The following is a 19337-nucleotide window of genomic DNA, read 5'->3' as shown; positions in this document are numbered from 1 at the left end:
AGTTTCCAATCACAAGCGGAGACTAATTATGTCCCCTTTAATCTGAACGCAAGCTGCAACTAAGTTTTTCACCTCAAAAATACAAAACTATACAGTTCGGATCAAAATAACCTTTAATTTTCCATTTTTGCTTGATGAACTATATACAAACAAAAACTACTATGTATAATACTATATATAATATGATCAAAAGTCTAAAAAGAATACTATATATCACATTCTTCTGGTATCAGCACTACATGATACCTGGGTTGCGATACCTGAACTGAGGTGGGGCACCATAAACTCTAATTGAACTCGAGAAACAAATGAAACAAGTAGTACTTTATTTTAGAACAAATGAGCTGGAATAATGTGGTGTCTCACCGTGTAATAAAGCCATAATTGTGGTAGTACTATGAAAACAGCATGCCAAATTTATTTAATGGTAATAAAGACTGATCATAACCCGAACACAGTAGAACCAAGTAAAGACTGTTAATTACAGCTGCCAGTATTTTCTTGGTAATAATATAGAAATGGGGCTGCAAAATGAATTATCCCTGGTTATGGCAAGTTTATTATGCTGTTTTCATTCTATTACCATATTATTACAGGACTGCAAAATTAAGTGCAACCGAAACACCGTTTTGTATCGTTCTCTTTTGATATGGGACTGTTGTGATGACCAGCAGGCAACTGGTCCAACACTGAACCACAAAATAATCACTCAAGCGTTGACTATTAGCTTTTCTACTGCTTTTCATCTTTTCTAGCAGTTCCCTTGTTTCTTGATAAAGACAAATGCTGTGTGCGTTATTACTGTACAGTTTGAGATGGTAATATCTAATTGTTTTGAGTTGAAGGTATTTTATTGTAAAGGGGTATTTTTTTATCCCGGTGTAGATATATTTTGGGAGAGATTCCTGATCTCTCCAAAGAACCGATTCAAGAGTGCTAAAAGTATTTTGATGTTAAGTTTTATTTGTAGTGGACTGCATGACTGAGTGTGCTTACGTTTCTGGACTGTCTGAAAGCCAAATAACATGTTGTTTTATAGTATTTTTAAGGTTTTCTAAGTGCCTGGAGGCTCAGGGAGTCTGTGTAAATCTCTAGAATTGATGGATAAGAGTATTTTGTTAATTGTTAGGTTGAACTCTCCAAACATGACTTAAATCACGATCCTGTTTTTTCAATCAACTTCCAGTTTTGTGTTGTCATGTTGCAATCTCTTATTTGTTTTATCATTATTAGTATTTTTTTCCGTTAAAATGCACTGACTTTGTTTACGGAGTTATATTCTTCGAAAGCATGGTGTGAATTTGTTTGTTAAAGTGAGGTTTTATTAGTGTGGCATAGTAATAAAAAGACATTTATCATTTTCCAGTCTCAGAGCTATTAATATGCCTCCACTTAATTCCGTGTCCTCTCCGGAGCGTGGGAGATCTCTGCGCTGAAGTTGTCTGGACCGGCGGACAAAAGTCGTGCATGACAATAGTGTCTGGTGGTCTGACCTCTGCCCCGGCCTTTATAGATAAAGTTTATTCTTTAATCACTGGTAATTACTGTGAACTCTGTGCTCTCTTGGACTGTGGGAAGAACTGAAGAACTAAATAAGTTTTCTTGAAAATAGTAATATAAGTAAAAGTGTAGTATAGAGATGCAGTTATAGTGTTGGTAGAAACTGTTATGTGTGGCTGCAATAAGAACGCAGTGTTTGTTGTCATTTCAACAATACGATCCAATCGATTTTGAACACAAAATCATGAGCAATTCGTTTTGTCTTCAGACTGTGTGAAAACAAGACTTAAAGGGGCTATATGCAAGTTGGCCATTTTATACTCACTACTGCCACCTCAGGTCATACGTGTAACTGCACCGTCTATATTAACCTCGTGCATGAGGGCAATTCGGACCCGAAGTAACAACTTTTTGAGTGACACGGCAGGATTTTAGAGGCGGTTCTGGTGAACAGGTCTGGGCTCATTCTACAACACTACACATTGCTGGAACATGTAGGGGGAGGAAAATACATCATTTTAACATTTTTAACCTCCGTATAGTCTCTTTAAACAGGCTTAAATGGAAGTAAACAAAAATGAACTCTAGCACAAATTGAAGTTTTTGTTTGGCATTGTTTATTAAAGAAGGGTAACACTTTGTAATAACTACACCTTATTTAGCCGATTATTAAATGATGAATTAACACTTGTTTCATCATGAACAATCCATTAGTTAAGTGTGATTAAAACTTAATAACTACTCAACCACTACATTTTTGATGCCTAACTCATAATGAACCGTTCTTCACATACTTCACTTCTTCATTGTTAAGTAAGTACTTATTAGGATCCACTTTTGTCATGATCCGATACGCATCGCGATACAATAAGTAATTTGATTTGTAATTTGTTTACCTTAAAATGTATAAAAAGAAAACAGTCATGTGTCTAAAGTTTATAAACCCAATGTCATTTGACAGTTATTGAAGTGTTATGATCGAAGTGCTTTACTGCAAGGATGCAGTGCAGGATAAAAATGCCTCCAAACACGTATAAGTATTGAAAGTATTGCGATACTTGGTATTGCTGCACAAAGTATTGCGATCCAAACCCGATCCGATATTTTGTCCCAGCCCTAGTAGTTATGAAAAGTTCACACTTAACTATGCGAGTAATCATTTATTAAGGCTAAGTAAGGTGTAGTGATTAAAATATTAGGGATTTTGCTACATGAGTATTTTGTCACCTAATTTGCGATAACCATATAATTGACCAATATTGTGCATCCCTAATATTTAACATTGTGAAACCTTCCTTTTCTTGTGTATTATGATCATATGCTTGAGTGCTGGAGGCCTCTCAGTGGACCGCAGTGGCCTGAATCAGACCCACTATGGTCCCACTACAGAGACCACAGGCCGTGAGTGTGTGAGTGTGTGTGTGGGACCCAGACACGGGACGTCCCAGGGGAGCAGCCCAGACATGACCCCCAGTCTGACTCTCTTTTCATTTACGGAGCAGGCGACAGAGATGGACCGGGACGGCGCGGGCATCCTCTCCGCTCTGTTCCCCCGGTTTTGATGAAATGAAAAGGGCAGTCAAATGCGCCATAGGGGTAAGAGCACCATCACCATTGGCACACAGGCGAAACGTGAAGGCCTTTCAAAATCGGCCATTTTTTTGTTCTCTCATTTGGTTGGCGGCATGCCGGGTTACTTTGACAGGGGCTAGACAAGATAATGAGAGCGAGTGTGCGGAGAGCAGAGGTGTGTATGCGCTAAATAAATGGACACATGAAAGCGGGAAAGGCGCACAGTGGACATCATTTCATCTGTGGTCACATAAAAGGGGAAATGGCAGCGCCGGGAACCACAATTTATCTCAAACACGGACAGAAATATGACAGTGTACAAAGATATGTAACAACTGAATGTTGTTTTTAATTACTAATAAAGCAATCACATCAAATGAGCAAAAGATATAGAAAAAACCCACACTGCCACACATAATACTGAATATTTTCAACCCGATTTTCAAAGCATTGTTAATGAAAGCATCACGACATGAGCAGACCTGGTGAACAGCTTGATACATTTTGGGTGAAAGCTCAAGCCGAGTCAGGTCACACAGGTTCATTAGATCATTTGTCTCACATAACTAAGGCAAAGCTACACTCAGGGTCCCTCTTGTGGCCCAGTAGGAGAAATGCAAAAAAAACATGGCAAATATGTTATAATAATTAGCCCTTCAGAATTGCTGCATGTAAATACAAACCTGTGCTTTTTATCTCAGTTAGCTGCAAACCAAATGCATTTATAACAAAACATACCCACAAAATTACATAAAAATAACTATTTTATATCATTACCCAAATATCACCAGAAAGCTGCTAGTTTTCTGAAGAAATTACAAAAGTGAGCCTAAGAGAAAAACGGCTTCTAGCAATTGTTGAACTCGACAATTCTTAAAAAAAACAAAACACTGTGAACATCTTAGTTTCTTGTATAGTTCGAATAAAAAGAAGCACATTTTTTGAGTATCTAAAATATAAATGTTCTGCTTTCTCTGAGTCTGTGTGATTAGCTTGGACCAAGGTTAAACTGATATGGCATAAAATTATGACCATTAGATAAAATGGATTGGATGGATCTTTTCATCAAGGCCCCAGTTAATGGGTGTAATATCAAGCATTACACTCAGCAACATTTTGCCCTTAAAATTGTTTCAGAAGGAGAATTAAAAAAAACAGGCAGTGCGGTGCGGGTGTAATGTTATGTCAAATAAACAGAGGCGGGTAGAGTAAGAGTAACTTTTCTTTGAAATAATTTAAGAAGAAAAAAGTAACCAAAAGTGACCAAAATAATTACTCAAGTAAGAGTAAAAAAAAGTACCTGGGGAAAAAGCTACTTGAGTACTGTGAGTAACTGTTCGAGTGTAAAAGTCTGATTTACGATTCCGTAGTGACATAAATTACGGGAAACAAAACATGAAATAATTAAAATAATAATAATAATAATTTTCCTGAAGAATAAAGTACATGAAACACAAACTACATATAGTTTATGTCTCACATGACGCTTTTTCCACTTAAAGATTTACTCACTGTGGAACGAGTAACTATTCTTTTTTACTCAAGTAAGAGTACAGATACGTCATTATGACATTAAGTTGAAAGTATTATGTGGAAAAATTATGTAAGAAGTGCAATTACTTCAAAAAGTTACTGAACTACATGTACTTTCGTTTTACTACTGTACTACCCGCCTCTGCAAATAAAGACCGTTTGATAAAGATCACAAAAAGCAGTAACTGTGACCTGAGCTGATAAGCCGGTCACAGTAGCTCTTGTATAGTATACTCTTTGCATACTATATTTCAGGGGTCACCAACCTTATTTCAGCTGAGGGCTACTTTAAGAGCATTAAGTTGTTCGAGGGCTACCAGTTAAAAACAAATCCTAAAGACTTAAATGTACACTGTTCACTTATAGGCTATTGACCCCATATTATATTAAAATAGCTTTATTTTAAACTCATACTGAGTCACAAGAACCGAAATAACTGTAATTTTAAGAATTAGATTCAAGAAAATGAAGTGTTTTACACTTTAGAAAAAGTCCCAAGGGCTACTGGACATGCGCGGGCACCACGTTGGTGACCCCTGCTATATTTGTTAATATTTCTCATCTTGGTAACGTGTACTTACATACATCTACATATTAGTACCAATTATGTTTTTAACTTTGGTATCTTTACATAATTCTATTTGTTATTAACGTGGTTTTATTGTATCATTGCGATACTGTGACCAGGCATTTCCCTCGTGGTCAATCTTTATCAATAACCCGGTGCAGTAAAATCTCCCAGGAGAGACCAGCTCTGTGTTTGACGGCCAAACTGCAGTCACACTGGAAATATGTAAAGGCATGAGACAGAGCTATCTCTGCCAATTGTCACTTAGCTCTATTGGCCTCATCATCTCCTCCTCGCTGTGGGCGTAACCTTTGGGAAACTCTTTCCTCTGATTGGCCGGTTGCGTGTGAGGCGGGCTAGGCCGCGTGGAATCGGGATTGCTGATTGGGGAGCGGGCTTTGAGCTGGATGAGGGGAGGTGAGGAGGGAGAGGGCATGTGGTCCGGAGAGGCGCGCTCCGATTTGATGCTGAGGTTCAGGGAGGCCAAGTGTGAGGAGGTGGAGGAGCAGGGCTGAGAGGGGAATGAGCACCCTCCGCTGGACATCCTGGGGACAGCGAGAAAATATGTCATCAGCCATGTGCTCATCATAGGCAGAGTATTCCCTTATCATCCAATGCGTTTCCTATTTATAATGTATGTATTTGTCTTTATTTATACAAGGAGGGCCCAATGAGAGAACGAGACTTTCTATAATACAACATTTACAATTTCAGTTAAAAGAAGTACAATGTTGTTAATTCATATATAATATCAATGGTTTTAGATGTGAGAGAGGCACTGAAGAGGATTTTACAACTCAATGAGGCTGCCCTTTTGCACCCCCATAGCTCCAGGCATGTTTACCTGCCTTTGGACAACAGATAAAATTTAACTATTGTGCTAACTCCGGTATATTTACATTGATGTTCATTGCTGACATGATGGATTGATATACATTGCCCTAATCAAAATAAATACATAAATAAAGGCATCAATCAAAACTTCTGGCATCTCTGGCACAAAGGTCTTACAGTAATGTGCGGATCTTTAAACAACAATTTGAGGGGCGTTTGTGATGCCCTAAGGACAATATGTTCGAGGTTAGGTCTTGTTCACATGAGACATTGTTAGCGTCTTAGTATTCCTACCCTTGACTTATATGGCTCCCGTGGGGGTCCTGCAGTGGCTGCGCTGTCTGCCAGTGGTTCACTGCTGCACGCTGAAGATAAAATCCAGGCTGACTGTAGTCTGTAAGCAAATAAAATGACTTAGAACTTGCATTAATCTTTATTTGACTTTTATAGTTAATTGACATATTAAATGCATTTGAAGAAGGCGGCTGAACGAAGGGCACACCTGATGCTGAGGGAGAAGGCAGACCGTATCCTCCCAGACTGTGGCCCAGCAGTCCAGTCTTGCCCATTGCCACAATGGAGGTCCCTGAGTGTAATCCCTGGTACAAGTGTCCCCTCTGGTGGCCATAAGGAGAACAACAGCGAACAACAAACCACAGGTTTAGGTTGGAGAACACAAGAAGACATACAATTTACGTTAAAGCACAAATTCTCCTAAATCACCATTAGTGCAACATGAAAAACAAAACAACCATGACTCTGGTTGTGCCTATTTACGAGTTTGTTTTTAAAATCATTTTGGGCCGTATGCTTTATTTGATAGGATTGCATAGCATGAAACGGGGTGAAGAGTCAGAGGGTAGGTATCATAAGAGCAGTGACTTTAACCCCTAGGGGCTAACTGCACATAGCTACTACTACTACTACTACTACTTTGAATGGATTTTTGTTGTATCAGTATGATTCATCAGTCACATATCTGCATGTTTTTATTACTTTTTTTTTTATAGTCGCGTGATCTAGGCGTGTTCAATGTAGGGGCATTCTAAAAAAAAAAAAAAAAAAAGATTTCCAGGACTCACAGCATGGTGGTGGTTGCTGCGAGGCCCCTGTCCCTGGTCCCTCAGCCCCTCAGGACCCAGGCCCAGAGCGGGAGGGGGGCTCTTCATCTCCAGCGCTCGATTCAGGTTCCCATGGGCGAACATCGAGTAGCCAATACCTGCCAAAACCCACCCAGCGCCGACACGTGGAGCAGGAAGTGAAAAAAAAGAAAGAAGTGAGCTCAAACACTTTCCTCGCCTCCATCTGTGATAGAAACAGCTTCCTCTTTTAGTTCAATCTGGGACAACAGTGTTCAAGGTTTTGGTGCTGACATTCCTCGTAACATGAACCCACTAAACTGTTTTAAGACTGACGTTGGCCCATGTCCTTTTGCTTGGGTATTTCTGTGTTACTGTACACCAAAGTTAAGGGGGGTACAGATGGGGGGCAGGTGTGATAGATCGACGAAACCACAGAATAAACTAGTTAAAGCCGCTGCCACAGAAAGAGAGGGCCAGTTTCACACTCGAGTTTCCTGTGAGCTCGTGAGCAGCTGCGCGGCCCACTGGGAGCCTCGCTCATCACACTATTACTGTGTCAATTACGCTACCGCACTGAAGGGGTCATTCATTCATTCAGATGATGGTGAAGGATCATATTAGTTCTTCAGGCAAATCTATTCATCATCAAATCTGTATTAGATTGTTCTCCAAAAAAAGTTGGAATCAAATTCTCTGTTACAACAATATTTTTCCAAGTGTAAAATACTTAATTCAACGGTAATATGAAAGTATATTAATGCTATAGTGCATCTGATATGTCTTCCAGTAGTGACCCTGCAGTTAACCATGTTTTGCTTTGGTTATTTTTACTCTGTGGACTTTTGGATTTTGGCCAGAAAGCATTCGATCCTGACCAGCTTCCTTACGCTTGCATTTTTAAGCCAAACTTCTTTTACTTTCTTGTCACTTTTAGTAAACTTGAGTGCCAAGGAAGATGACATATATCAATCATAACGTGGCATTGTAAAGTTTCCAGAAACACAGCTCAAATGTAGCTTCAACAGCAAACATTTTACCAGTGATTCCTGTTCTGTGGAGGGCGGTGTTATATGAAAAGTACAGCATATTGCTTTAAATGTAAAAAGCATCTCAGTCTTTTTGTCTGGGCACAAAAATAGTATCTAATATGCCGCACAGTATTGTATCACTTGGCGAAATGCAGATGTTGCAAATGACCTGGTTTATGGTTAACATCTCTGGACTGATCCACTGCCACAGATACAACGGTGAAAAAAATGTGTAGTTTTATTTTGTATGGACTTAGTTTGTCATGCTACTTATACTGGGCAGAAGTCCTGCTCATTACCTGAGTGTGGGGACATGAAGGCACTGTGAGCGTGTGCAGCAGCGGGACTGGCCGATCCAGGTCTGGAGCCCAGAGGTTTGAACCCGGGGGGTCTGTGGGGGGGCATGTTGGGGGGATTTGGGAGTCCATTCTCACAGCTGGACGACACAAGGAACTGGGCTTCAGGGGTGAGCAGGGAGGGAGGCTTTTAGGGAGAAATAAGAAAGTGGACTGTTGTTAGTTCAATATGATTTTATAAACTCAAATACTCAACCTATAACAAAGGATGGCAATAAAATACTGATCATACACTTTTTTGGTTAATATTAGGTTTAGGTGTGTATATACAAAATATACTATCTAAGCAGTGTTGGAAGTAGCATATTACAAAAGTAACGAGTTGCAGAAATATATAACTTTTTTTTAGTAACTGAGGAATAAAGCATACTGTATTACTTCAACAAAACATGGTTATATATTAGTAATTACAATTTAAGTAACTTAAGCTACAAGTGCATTTAAATGGTTTGTATTGATGTTCGAATGAAAAAATACCAAACTCTTTCCCAATGAAAAGCAGCACCAAATCTGCAGATCTGCAGTTGTGTGTAGTTAATGTCGTTAAAACAAAACAAGAGAATGGGGGAAAGCGAAGGAAAAGGAAAACTCTGACGGCACTTTTGCTCAGTGTTATTACTATATTTAGTGTATATTTTGCCAAAAGTAACTCAAAGTAGTGTAACTGCTTGAACTTGAAACAGTAATATGCAATATTACATTTTCAAAGCTGTAACTACTAATATAGAATATTCTTTTACCTATGTGCTCTTAATTTTACTGTTTACTTGTGTTCTGCACTTTGGTCAACTATGTTGTTTTTAAAGTGCATTATAAATAAAGTTGGATTGGATTGGATTGGAATATATTACAGTTTTAAAGTAACTTGCCCAAAAAAGACATTACAGAAATCTTTAATAGACTGTATGGATTTTCCATGTGAACTAATCCTGATATTTAGTTTTAGTTTAGTTTAGTTTAGTTTATTTTGAGCAATTTTACATTCATTTTGTCTTTCAAAATTCATACAGTGTGGATGCTTAAAATGGAGTAGGCTGAAGCAAAAAGCTTATAAGTGCCTACCCCATATTCAATTCAATATACATTTACATAGCACAATACATTATATGGTCTAGATTATATTGACTTCAGATACAAACAAGTCCTTGTATCTAAAGTCAAACTGTTTTGAATTGTTAAATACTGCCTGCATTAATAGTTAGACACTCTCATCATGTTGTGGTCGGTTTGCACTCACGAAGAAGCGCTGACGGGACACAGACAGGTCCATCCCTTCACTCAGACCAAACTTGTCTGAGGCGACCTGCATGCTCTCCTCGCTGTCCATCTCTGAGCCCTCGAGACCGAGACCTTTTCTGCGGAGCGTCTGGACACAGAGATAAAGATAAGAAGATAATGACAATCTGATGTAGCTGCAATTACTATTGTACTGTTCAAAACTTTTATCTGAAGGGAATGGCTGAACATAGGGGCTCCACATGCATCGCCTGCCACTGTTCAACCTTCGGATCCTAATCTTTACGCAGATGATCTTCTGATGCCGTACCTCCAGTATGTCGGTGTTGGTGCGGCTCTCGTGTGGCTCGCTGTACTCCGTGTATTTGAGCAGCACTTTGTCCATGTCCGTGCTGGCGTACTGGAACAGGCGGTTGGTGCTGTTGAAGATGATGAGGGCGATCTCACAGTCACACAGCACGCTCAGCTCATAGGCCTTCTTCATCAGGCCGAACTTACGCTTGGTGAAAGTCACCTGCGCACAGACGATCACACACATGGGCTATTTATAACGTACACATACAAGTTACCGTCATAACAATGCATGTCTTTTTGACCGCAGCAGACAATTGCACTTATGGCACAAGGAATCACTTGAAGCAAACCTACAACACTCAAACTGTACTAGAATAGTTTTACATAATTAATTAGAGGCTGACATCGGTGAAGCAAAAATAAAAATGTAACATGTAAGTGACAAAGAGTGTACAATATGGTGGCGCAACATCAGTGAAGGAAAGGTTTACCTCTTCATATGTCACATCCACTGCCCATGCCCAATAAGGAAGTAAAGAAACAGACTACAATCTTAAATGTACTAGTCTAACTATGTTCTGAACCCAGGGATCTCCAACCAGTGGCTCTTCAGCCCTTTCTTGGTCGCTCACCAAAGGCTTTCAACATTTCTACACACGTTTCATAAGTCACATTTAGATGCGTTTTCTTTTTGTTCTTAGCCTCTTAACCAAGCGCATTTTCTCCAGTTCAGCTTTACCCAAATCTAAAAGCTCTACTGATCTTTTTCGTCACATTTTTTATCACTTTTCTCTTATTCTTTGTTTGCTTTTTTTTGTTGCGTTTTTGTCACATTTTCATCCTCGTTTTCGTCTTTTTGTTGCTATTATGTCGCTATTGTCAAGTCAAGAAGCTTTTAGATTTGGGTAACGCCAAACTGGAGAAAACGTGCTCAGCTCAGGTGGGGATTAAGAGGTTAACATTTTGAACAGCATCTGCAAACATTTAGGTATATTATTCCAAGTATAAGGACAAAATTCAGGTAATTTTCTTCCATTTTGTTGAAATATCATCTACTACTACTACTGGGGTGAAGTTGTTTTGTTACAAAAGTGTTTCTGATGGTTTTGCTCTGTAAAAGTAGCTCACTGGGTAAAGAAGGTCGGAGCCCCCATGGTGTAACCTGTCAGGTGCACTTCAATCCCCGCAAAATACTGTATAGTGGAACATATTGTGTAAAGACTGACCTGCCGATTCCTTTGGTCCACTATGCGTGATATTTGTATTTTCTTTCTTCCCATATTCTTTTCCAGTGGACTCCTGTTAAAGAAAGAGCGACAAAGGTTGTAAATGTAAAGGCATATTACATAAATCATAAAGAGACATTTTTGTAATTTATGTATATGGATTATTGTATTATTTCTGAACATGCCAGTCAAACAGTAGCTGATTTAAAACAAACTCAGGAATTAAGTGTGGGTGCTCGTTTATGAAAACATGTCTTCTTAAAGTTTAGGTAAAGAAATGTGCTGAAGTGACTGGAGTTTCAGTCAGAGCCAGCTGTGTATTTTTAGTGCCATGAAGCGGTGGGCTCTAAACTTAGCGGTCCATGCCTTGTCCACAGTCTGACCCCCCCTCTCACCGACCACCACCCCCAGTCTCCCAGTCTGAGTGACCCAGCGGCAACAGCGCTGCGCCCCAAGAGACAGGGTTATAAATAAAGCTTAGCACTCCATTTTAGAGGATCAGCGGGCAACGTCCAGAATCCAAACAGCATGGGCAAAACCAGCGTGTTTGTAAAAAAAAAAAAAAAATGATTTTGCTAAAAGCCACCCACTCCTCTCTCATGAATAACAAGGTCGTGGACGGACATCGGGCCATGCATTCAGAATGCCTTTTACGCACAAACCAAACGGTCACACCACAGAAACCGATCAATCATAGAACTCGAGTGATAGTTTAGGATTTATTACATCATCAAAATCATCCATATTAGTACAATTAGCTTTAATAGCAGCAATAACAGTATTAAGATTAGCACTAGCTAGAGGTAGCAACAGTTCAAAGAATAACAAAAATCTTTACAGCAAATGTTTATATTTTTTATGTATGAATATATTTGTATAGAAAAGTATACCCAAAAAATAAATTGAATAAATATTTTAATATTACTGTATGTTAAAGGCAGTGTCAACATTACAAACTCATTACAGAACACAGTAACCAAGTGTTCACACCACTTTTTACATTTTGTAAACATATTGTATAATGTTTTATTAATTTTATGCACTTGGTCATGTTTTTTAGAGATAAAACCAAGGATTAGTTATTAGACAAACTTCATTTTAAACTGTCATTTCATTATACAGTTGTGCTCAAAAGTTTACGTACCCTGGCAGAATTTTTTATTATTTATTTATTTATTTAGTTTTTTTTTTTTACAATTTTTCAAAGAATATGAAAGATAACACTAAAAGGTTGTTTTTCACTCATAGTTAGTGGTTGTGTGAAGCCATTTGTGGTGAAAAAATGGACGTTGCTCTTTTTAAATCATAATGAAAAAGGAAAGAGCCTGATCAAAAGTTTATGATCAAGAGGAATGGGCGCTTTACAATTAGATTACATACAGAACCTTCTCCACAGCTACCACAAAAGACTCAAAGCTGTTATTGATGCTAAAGGGGGCAATACACAGAACTGGGGTATGTAAACTTTGGATCAGGGTCATTTTGGCACTTTCCTCTTTCATTATGATTTAAAAAGAGCAAACTCTTTTTTGCGTTATCGTTCATATTCTTTGGAAAATGGTCAAAAAATCTGCCAGGGTATGTAACCTTTTTAGCACAACTGTATATCGCAAATAAACCTAATCCAAACCATTTTCCCAACCTTAACCTTAATTGTTTTCCTGTTTCTAAACTGAAGCGTTTTCCAACTCCCAGCCCTAACCTTATATTGTCCAGATCGTAACAAGTGAATTTCTTCGTTGTGAGATCAATACAGGATTATCTTATTTTATCAAACACATGTGACGGTAAAATAGCCGGTAACCATCCAACAACATCGTAGACACTTTCGAAATCCCTTATACATTGCGAAATCATATTTATCATGGTCAATGTATCAATGTCCCTGTCAGTGCCATTAAATGTCTGTCTGACCCTGCAAACCCACTCTCCTCCAAAGCCCAGCGGAGTTTTGCGGTTTTCCCCTGAATCCTGGACATTTATTGGTTATGTCTATATTTAGTGCCCTGTCCCGTTGGCGGATATGTGGGGCCAGTTCCCATGACCTCTGGAGTGCCCGTTACAACTCCACATCAGCGTGGCACTCAGGCATCTGGGGCATTTCGGCTGGAATCCACCTCTTTGGCCTTTTACCTTATAAAGTTGTGTCATCCGCACACACAGATAAGCCACACTCCTTCAGCGGCGCAAAAGTCGTGACACAAGAAGCGTCCATGTGAACATCGCAAAAGCTTCAGTCAAATACACAGACCTGAACCCAAACTAAAAAATGAAAAGCTCCTCCAGGCTGGAATATCCCACAGAGGAAAATAAGTGAATTGTTTTTACCTTGTTCAGACTTGGACCAATAAATCTTCTGTTCCAGTTGCTCCAAATCGTGTTGCTTTCTACACACACAAGACCTGGTGTGAATAAAACCAATGCTGTACAATATGATGATGGTATTTAGACAAATGAACTGCAGTGGTTGCGTGTTCTCTTATACTTTGTCTATAACTATACAGTGATTTTGCATAACATAATTAAAACATAATATAAAGCTCTGATTCCCAGCAAGCATTATAGCCTGGCCCGCCTTTGGATAGAGTAAATACTGTTGTAGTCATGTTTACTATGACTGGCAGTGGCGAAGCTAGCTAAGCATAGGGCTACTATAGAGCAGGAGTAGACAAGTTTGCGTCGCCAAGGGCCGATTTTCATCATTGCCAAAACATCCAAGGGCCGAACCTCAAGATTAAGCCTAAAGTAAAGAACTATTTTCTGCAAATGCCAATGTTTTATATCAGTGGTTCCTAAGCGGTAGGACTTTGGGACACACCATTACCCGCGGATGACATTGTAGTTTGTCATATATCGTATAAAATATTGTATTTTCCATGCAAGTTTTTGTTGAACAAGCAGTAGATTTCCCTTTAAGACTGAAATCATGATCAAAACAACCCCATAACTTTCATAACAGACACAGTTAATGTTTCCATGCAGTTTCAGATGGAAAATATTGAATAAAAGTTCCCTATAGTCTCGCGACCCACTGAAATTTGTTCCGTGACCCACTTTAGGGTCCCGACCCACCAGTTGAGAATCACTGTTTAGCATTATATATGACCAAGCGGGATGATCTGACAGGACATTTTTTAAATACTGACACTATTCCTCCCATTTTAAGAGTACTTTAACAGGTATTTGATCTTTTATTTGCTTATAAATATTTCTCAAAATCATCTTGGGGGCCAGAGGTCCTGTGCGGGAGGGCCGGATTTGGCCCCCGGGCCTGATGTTGCCTATCCCTGCAATAGAGGGTATGCAGTTGATGTCACAGGATCTCAACAGTTTGGCAACAGAATCCAAGGCGAGATCCAAGACGTTTCTTATCAAAAACACCTTTATGGCAAGGGGTAGTTTTAAATTTATAAAAGGCTCAATATGAGAAAAACAAAATGTTCAGAACTTACGCTATATGCATGAAATTTAAACACTATTTAATAATGACACAACTAAACGGTTCCACTTCTTACAGGGTCAAATTGAGTGGTTTTATGGACACCAAAGTGACACCTTTTGACCTAATATCAGTGAATATTAATGGCGAGAACTGAAGGAAGTTGGTCACATATTCAAAACAGGCAGACAGATCTTATCTCAGGGATTTTTCTCGAAGTTCCTCTCCTGTTGTAGTGAAAAAAAGAAAAAAAAGGCGAGTATCTTTGAAAACCATGTTAAATTTAGCTCGTGCGCACTTTCAGCCAAACGTGGCGGGGTTAGCTGCTATAGAGCACAGAGTGGTTTATGAAGAGCTAAGGCAGACAGGAAAGGCCTTGCTAATTCTGGAAGTATTCTCCATCTAAAAGTCAATGCAGGTTTTGTGTGCGCAACAAATCACACCGCAATCGCCTGATCATCTGGGTGCTACAATGACTATAGTTGCAAGATGTCCATTCTTTTTCATAAGCATCAACCTGAGTACACCACTGTTTATAATGGCCACTGCGGGGAATTACAGAGGAACTTTCCCAACATTGGAAAACCAGAGACAAACCAGAGGTGGAGGAATATACTCAAAGTATTACAGCACGCGAGTGGAAGTGGAAGCACACCTGGGGTCTCCATCCTGCAGCTCAGGGGGCTTACACAAGCTTCATGAGTTACATCATTCTAGTATGATCTTTATTTTAGATTCATTGACTAACTGAGCTCTTGCACACTTTAAAGTGAGATGGAGGACCTCAGTGATTTCACATTAGACTGTGGCTTCTTACAACATGGATTTTACCTCAGCTAATATTATGATAATGATGTATTATGCACCCCAGAGATACTTTTTTTTTTCTCATATGGAAATACAACTATAATAGTGGCTCAGGTGGTGGTCATTTTATGAATAGAAGCAATACAGTTGTTGTGTCCTTGGGCAAGATATTTCACCCACCTGTCCTATGTTGTGTTGGGTATTTGGTTGAAGAGCTATTGTTGTTGCCACAGGTGGACGTTATTACCCTGTATCCTCTATAGCATGGTAACATTTCATTACGAAAAACAACATTATTTTCTGGTCATTTACTGTTTTGATGCAGGGTTAGGGTTATGATGAATCATATTACAATTACCTGCTTCAATGTAATTATCATGTTTCAGGTATTATGCTCATCTTTTTGATCTGAGGGCCCCCTTCGGTTGTGATATTTGCCAGAGGGCAGGCAGAGGGGTTATCAATCGTATTCATTTAAATGTACAAATAGACTGTTATAGCTTGAAATGACATGGAAAAAGATAACAAAACAGTGAGAACAGTGGTCTCACTCACCAATGCAGTGAAATTAGGTGTCGATTAGAGGTAAGGGCCAGATTCCAACGCTAAATGAGCTGCCTGGGTCCTTATGCCGACCTCTGCCTTCTCTCCACTCGTAAATTTAACATATTGACCCATCCCAGTAATACCAAAGGTAGCATGGTGTACAGGACTTGTTTGTTTTGTTATAAATTGTTCCATGGTGGTAAAGTGTATAGACACGATTGGTGGGAATGTAATTGGGGTATTTCTGAAGTCGGTTTCTGACTCAGTGGTTTTCTTTCTATGACTCATTGATAGCTCAGGCACAAGTCTCTAAAACACATGAAAGACAAAGTCACACAACTCAGTGTTATACGACTTTGGTACAACGGGGAGAAAATTTAGCTTTACCGCAATCCAGTCTCTATTTCAAGCCAAGATGTGTTTGTTTTATGATGGGGATAGTATTGTGCTTTACAAACCTGAGTTGACAAGTTTTTTGAAGCGATGCACTGCAGTCATTCATTTATCATTCCCCTTGGTGGTCGTAAGCTATTATAGCCACAGCTGCCCTGGAGCAAACTGACAGAGGCGAAGTTGCCAATCTGCGCCATCAGCCCTTCGACCACCACCAATCATTCACTCACACACTACATTCACACAAGTGGTGGTTCAAGTGTTTAGCCCAAGGACACAACGACAGTCTGCACTTGCAGGACCGGGAATCAGTCTGTCAACCTCTCTGCCATCTGTGCCACTGTCGTCCTAAATGTGTTGTTGCAAATACAAAGTATATTCTGTGCAATGTGAGTGCAGCAATGGGAACAGGAACTGGTTGTAGCCTGTAAAACCAATGACAGTTTCAACTCTCTGGTGGATTAATTACATAATGAGAACAATTACAGCGGCTAAATGCTGAGGATAGAGTGACATGTCACTGCTATGGCAGATGAAAGGCGTCACTGAGTAACAAAACACAAATAGTCATGTCAGGCTGTGGTGGATGTTAATGTTAAACTCAAGAGTAAAACAAATGTGAAAGAATAATATACTGCTTGCTGTGTGAGATTCATTGTCAGATTGCCTGTATTGGAGATTATAGGCAAAGGCTCGGGGTCAGACAGGGTGGGCTCTTGTAAGAGGTGGAAAATAACGGTGACAAATTATTTGGCTAATTTTACTGCAGATAATTGAGTACCAAACTATTTTTGATTGAAACAGAAATAGCATTACTCCACGCGGGCGTGAGGACTAAGCTATGAAGATGATGATATGATGATGATGAGGATGATGATGAGGATGATGATGCAGATAATATAATAGCACTAATATCACCATACCAATTGTTTTGTTCATGAAAAGTAATGAACTGTCCCGTTCGTACAGTGTTTGTAAATCATTGTCATTAAAGTGACACAAATGCGATCATAACTGAGCTGAAAAGCATCAATGCTGAACTGATTCAAAGAGTCACGGGATGCGTCTATATCCAATGGAGGAAAATTCATTTGAAGCGTAGTGTATGGCGCACTAAAAATAACATCTGTAAAATACACAGCTTCATAGACGTTTGTGGATAATTAATAAACTCTTAATATAGACAGTTTAAATATAGCGAGTCCGGTCAGGAGTTACACTTGTTGCATGTGCTAAACTGTCAAAAATACTGGACGCAGCTACAAACTTTCGCGCAAATTTACGCACGTAACGTTTATGTTCGGGATTTTAAGATGAAAATGTATGTTCATGTTTAATATCCCCGTTATCGTCAACATTTCGCACTCACCTGTTTACAGCGCTCTGATGGATATGTCCTTGTTTTCTCCTCTCTTAAATTCCTTGAAAAGCTCAGACTTAATGATGTGCGTCTGGTCTTTCGTCTTGGCGCAGATTGGCGTTGATTTCACCTGATGCTGCAGAAGTGGATGTTTTATGAGCGTTGCTTTCTAACCGCTGGTCGCTCTGTCTCCGTCTCACTGCACAGCGCCTCCTCTGTCGCGCCAGTGGATGCGCACCTCCGCCTCCTATGAGCCACGAGCCAAACATCAAGACACTGTCTCGAGGAGCTCGTTCTTAAATACTACTGTCTTGTGTCCGCTTTATCTGTATAAAGCACAGGAAGATGAATGGATGTAAAAAAAAAAATCCTTTCCGAGTTTGCATTATTTGATGTAGGCCTATAGATTATTAGGCTCGTGCAAATGTGTAATTGTATAGTAATGCAATATATATATAATACATTGTGTAATGGCCTGAAACTCTATATAATTTTGATACACTTTTATGCGAGGGCAGATTTTCACTGTACATTAAAGGCGCACTGCGTAACATTTTGGGCTATACTGTTGATATCAGCACACAACATGCTCCTCACAAAAAATGCTATTTCTGCAGTGGGTAGTCAAAGAATGAATTTGGATGAGACCCTGTTTAAATCTCAAATTCTGCTGACTGAAGTCTCATCACCATGGAGACGAGCTGGAAACATACCCGCTCCTGGTGAAGTTACACTCATGTCTTAGGAGAGGTGAGCCGCTCACAGCAAAAGCACTTATTTGTTTGCACATTCATGAAGTATTTATCAATTATGAAAATATCGGTCATGAAATAAACGCTTGTATTTAAATTGTATTAATTAGGTAAAATGCTACATGGTGTGGCTTTAAGTTTTGTAGCCTATACGTAAATGTGATTAATTCCAATGCAAAATCATTTATCACAACATCGTATTATTATATTAAACAAAAACAAAAAAGCTGAATCCATATTATAGCTAATTGTAAACAGTTTCCCCATCTCCTCTGTTGTAAATTATTTTCTCACATACATGTGTGTATACCTCTACATACCCACCGTGTAGTGTATGTGGTATGTGGTAATCGTCAGACACTTCACCAGTGGCTCAATGGTGCTATATCTTACTTCACCTTTGTATACAGTAAATAATGGTTTGGGGGTTTGGCGAAGTACAAAGCTGCGACTTCAACAAAACTTGCCGACCAACCGATTACACAGGAAAAGAAGTCTTTACAGATAAATGTTGGAGTCTGACACTGTATGCCGTAGTCTAGCCTTGCATGTATTCCATCATTCTATAAAAAGAAAATCCCTCCATGTTCATTTGATAGGCATATTTAGACCTAATCACTGCATGCTACATTATTGACTATTTTGGGACGTGACACAAAGCCCCTCCTAAAAATAATAGCGAGAATTTATTAGCACAGGGCATCCATGGTTGACAACTCTATCCCTCACACAGCAACAGACCTTGGCACATGAACCTGTCCGGATCCCTGGAGGTTTCTCAAAGTGTGCTCCTGATGCAATAGTTAGCAAC

General features: G+C 39.3%; 1 protein-coding gene across 1 annotated transcript; it reads right to left on the bottom strand.

Moving 5' to 3' along the window:
* Positions 1–5150: 5150 nt before the first annotated feature.
* Positions 5151–17930, bottom strand: mef2b (myocyte enhancer factor 2b). Its single transcript, XM_079574693.1, has 10 exons — positions 17785–17930; positions 13558–13606; positions 11230–11302; positions 10020–10223; positions 9711–9839; positions 8417–8600; positions 7090–7226; positions 6510–6624; positions 6302–6401; positions 5151–5718 (listed from the first exon to the last, which is right to left on the bottom strand). The coding sequence occupies exons 3-10, from the start codon at positions 11281–11283 to the stop codon at positions 5418–5420; spliced, it is 1224 nt and encodes a 407-aa protein (XP_079430819.1). The 5' UTR covers positions 11284–11302; positions 13558–13606; positions 17785–17930; the 3' UTR covers positions 5151–5417.
* Positions 17931–19337: the final 1407 nt, after the last annotated feature.

The sequence above is a fragment of the Gobius niger genome (assembly GCF_951799975.1).
Source record: "Gobius niger genome assembly, chromosome: 17".
Classification (NCBI taxonomy): Eukaryota; Metazoa; Chordata; class Actinopteri; order Gobiiformes; family Gobiidae; genus Gobius; species Gobius niger.
Note: the sequence above shows the minus strand (reverse complement) of the source record. Positions and strands in the feature narration are given on the sequence as shown.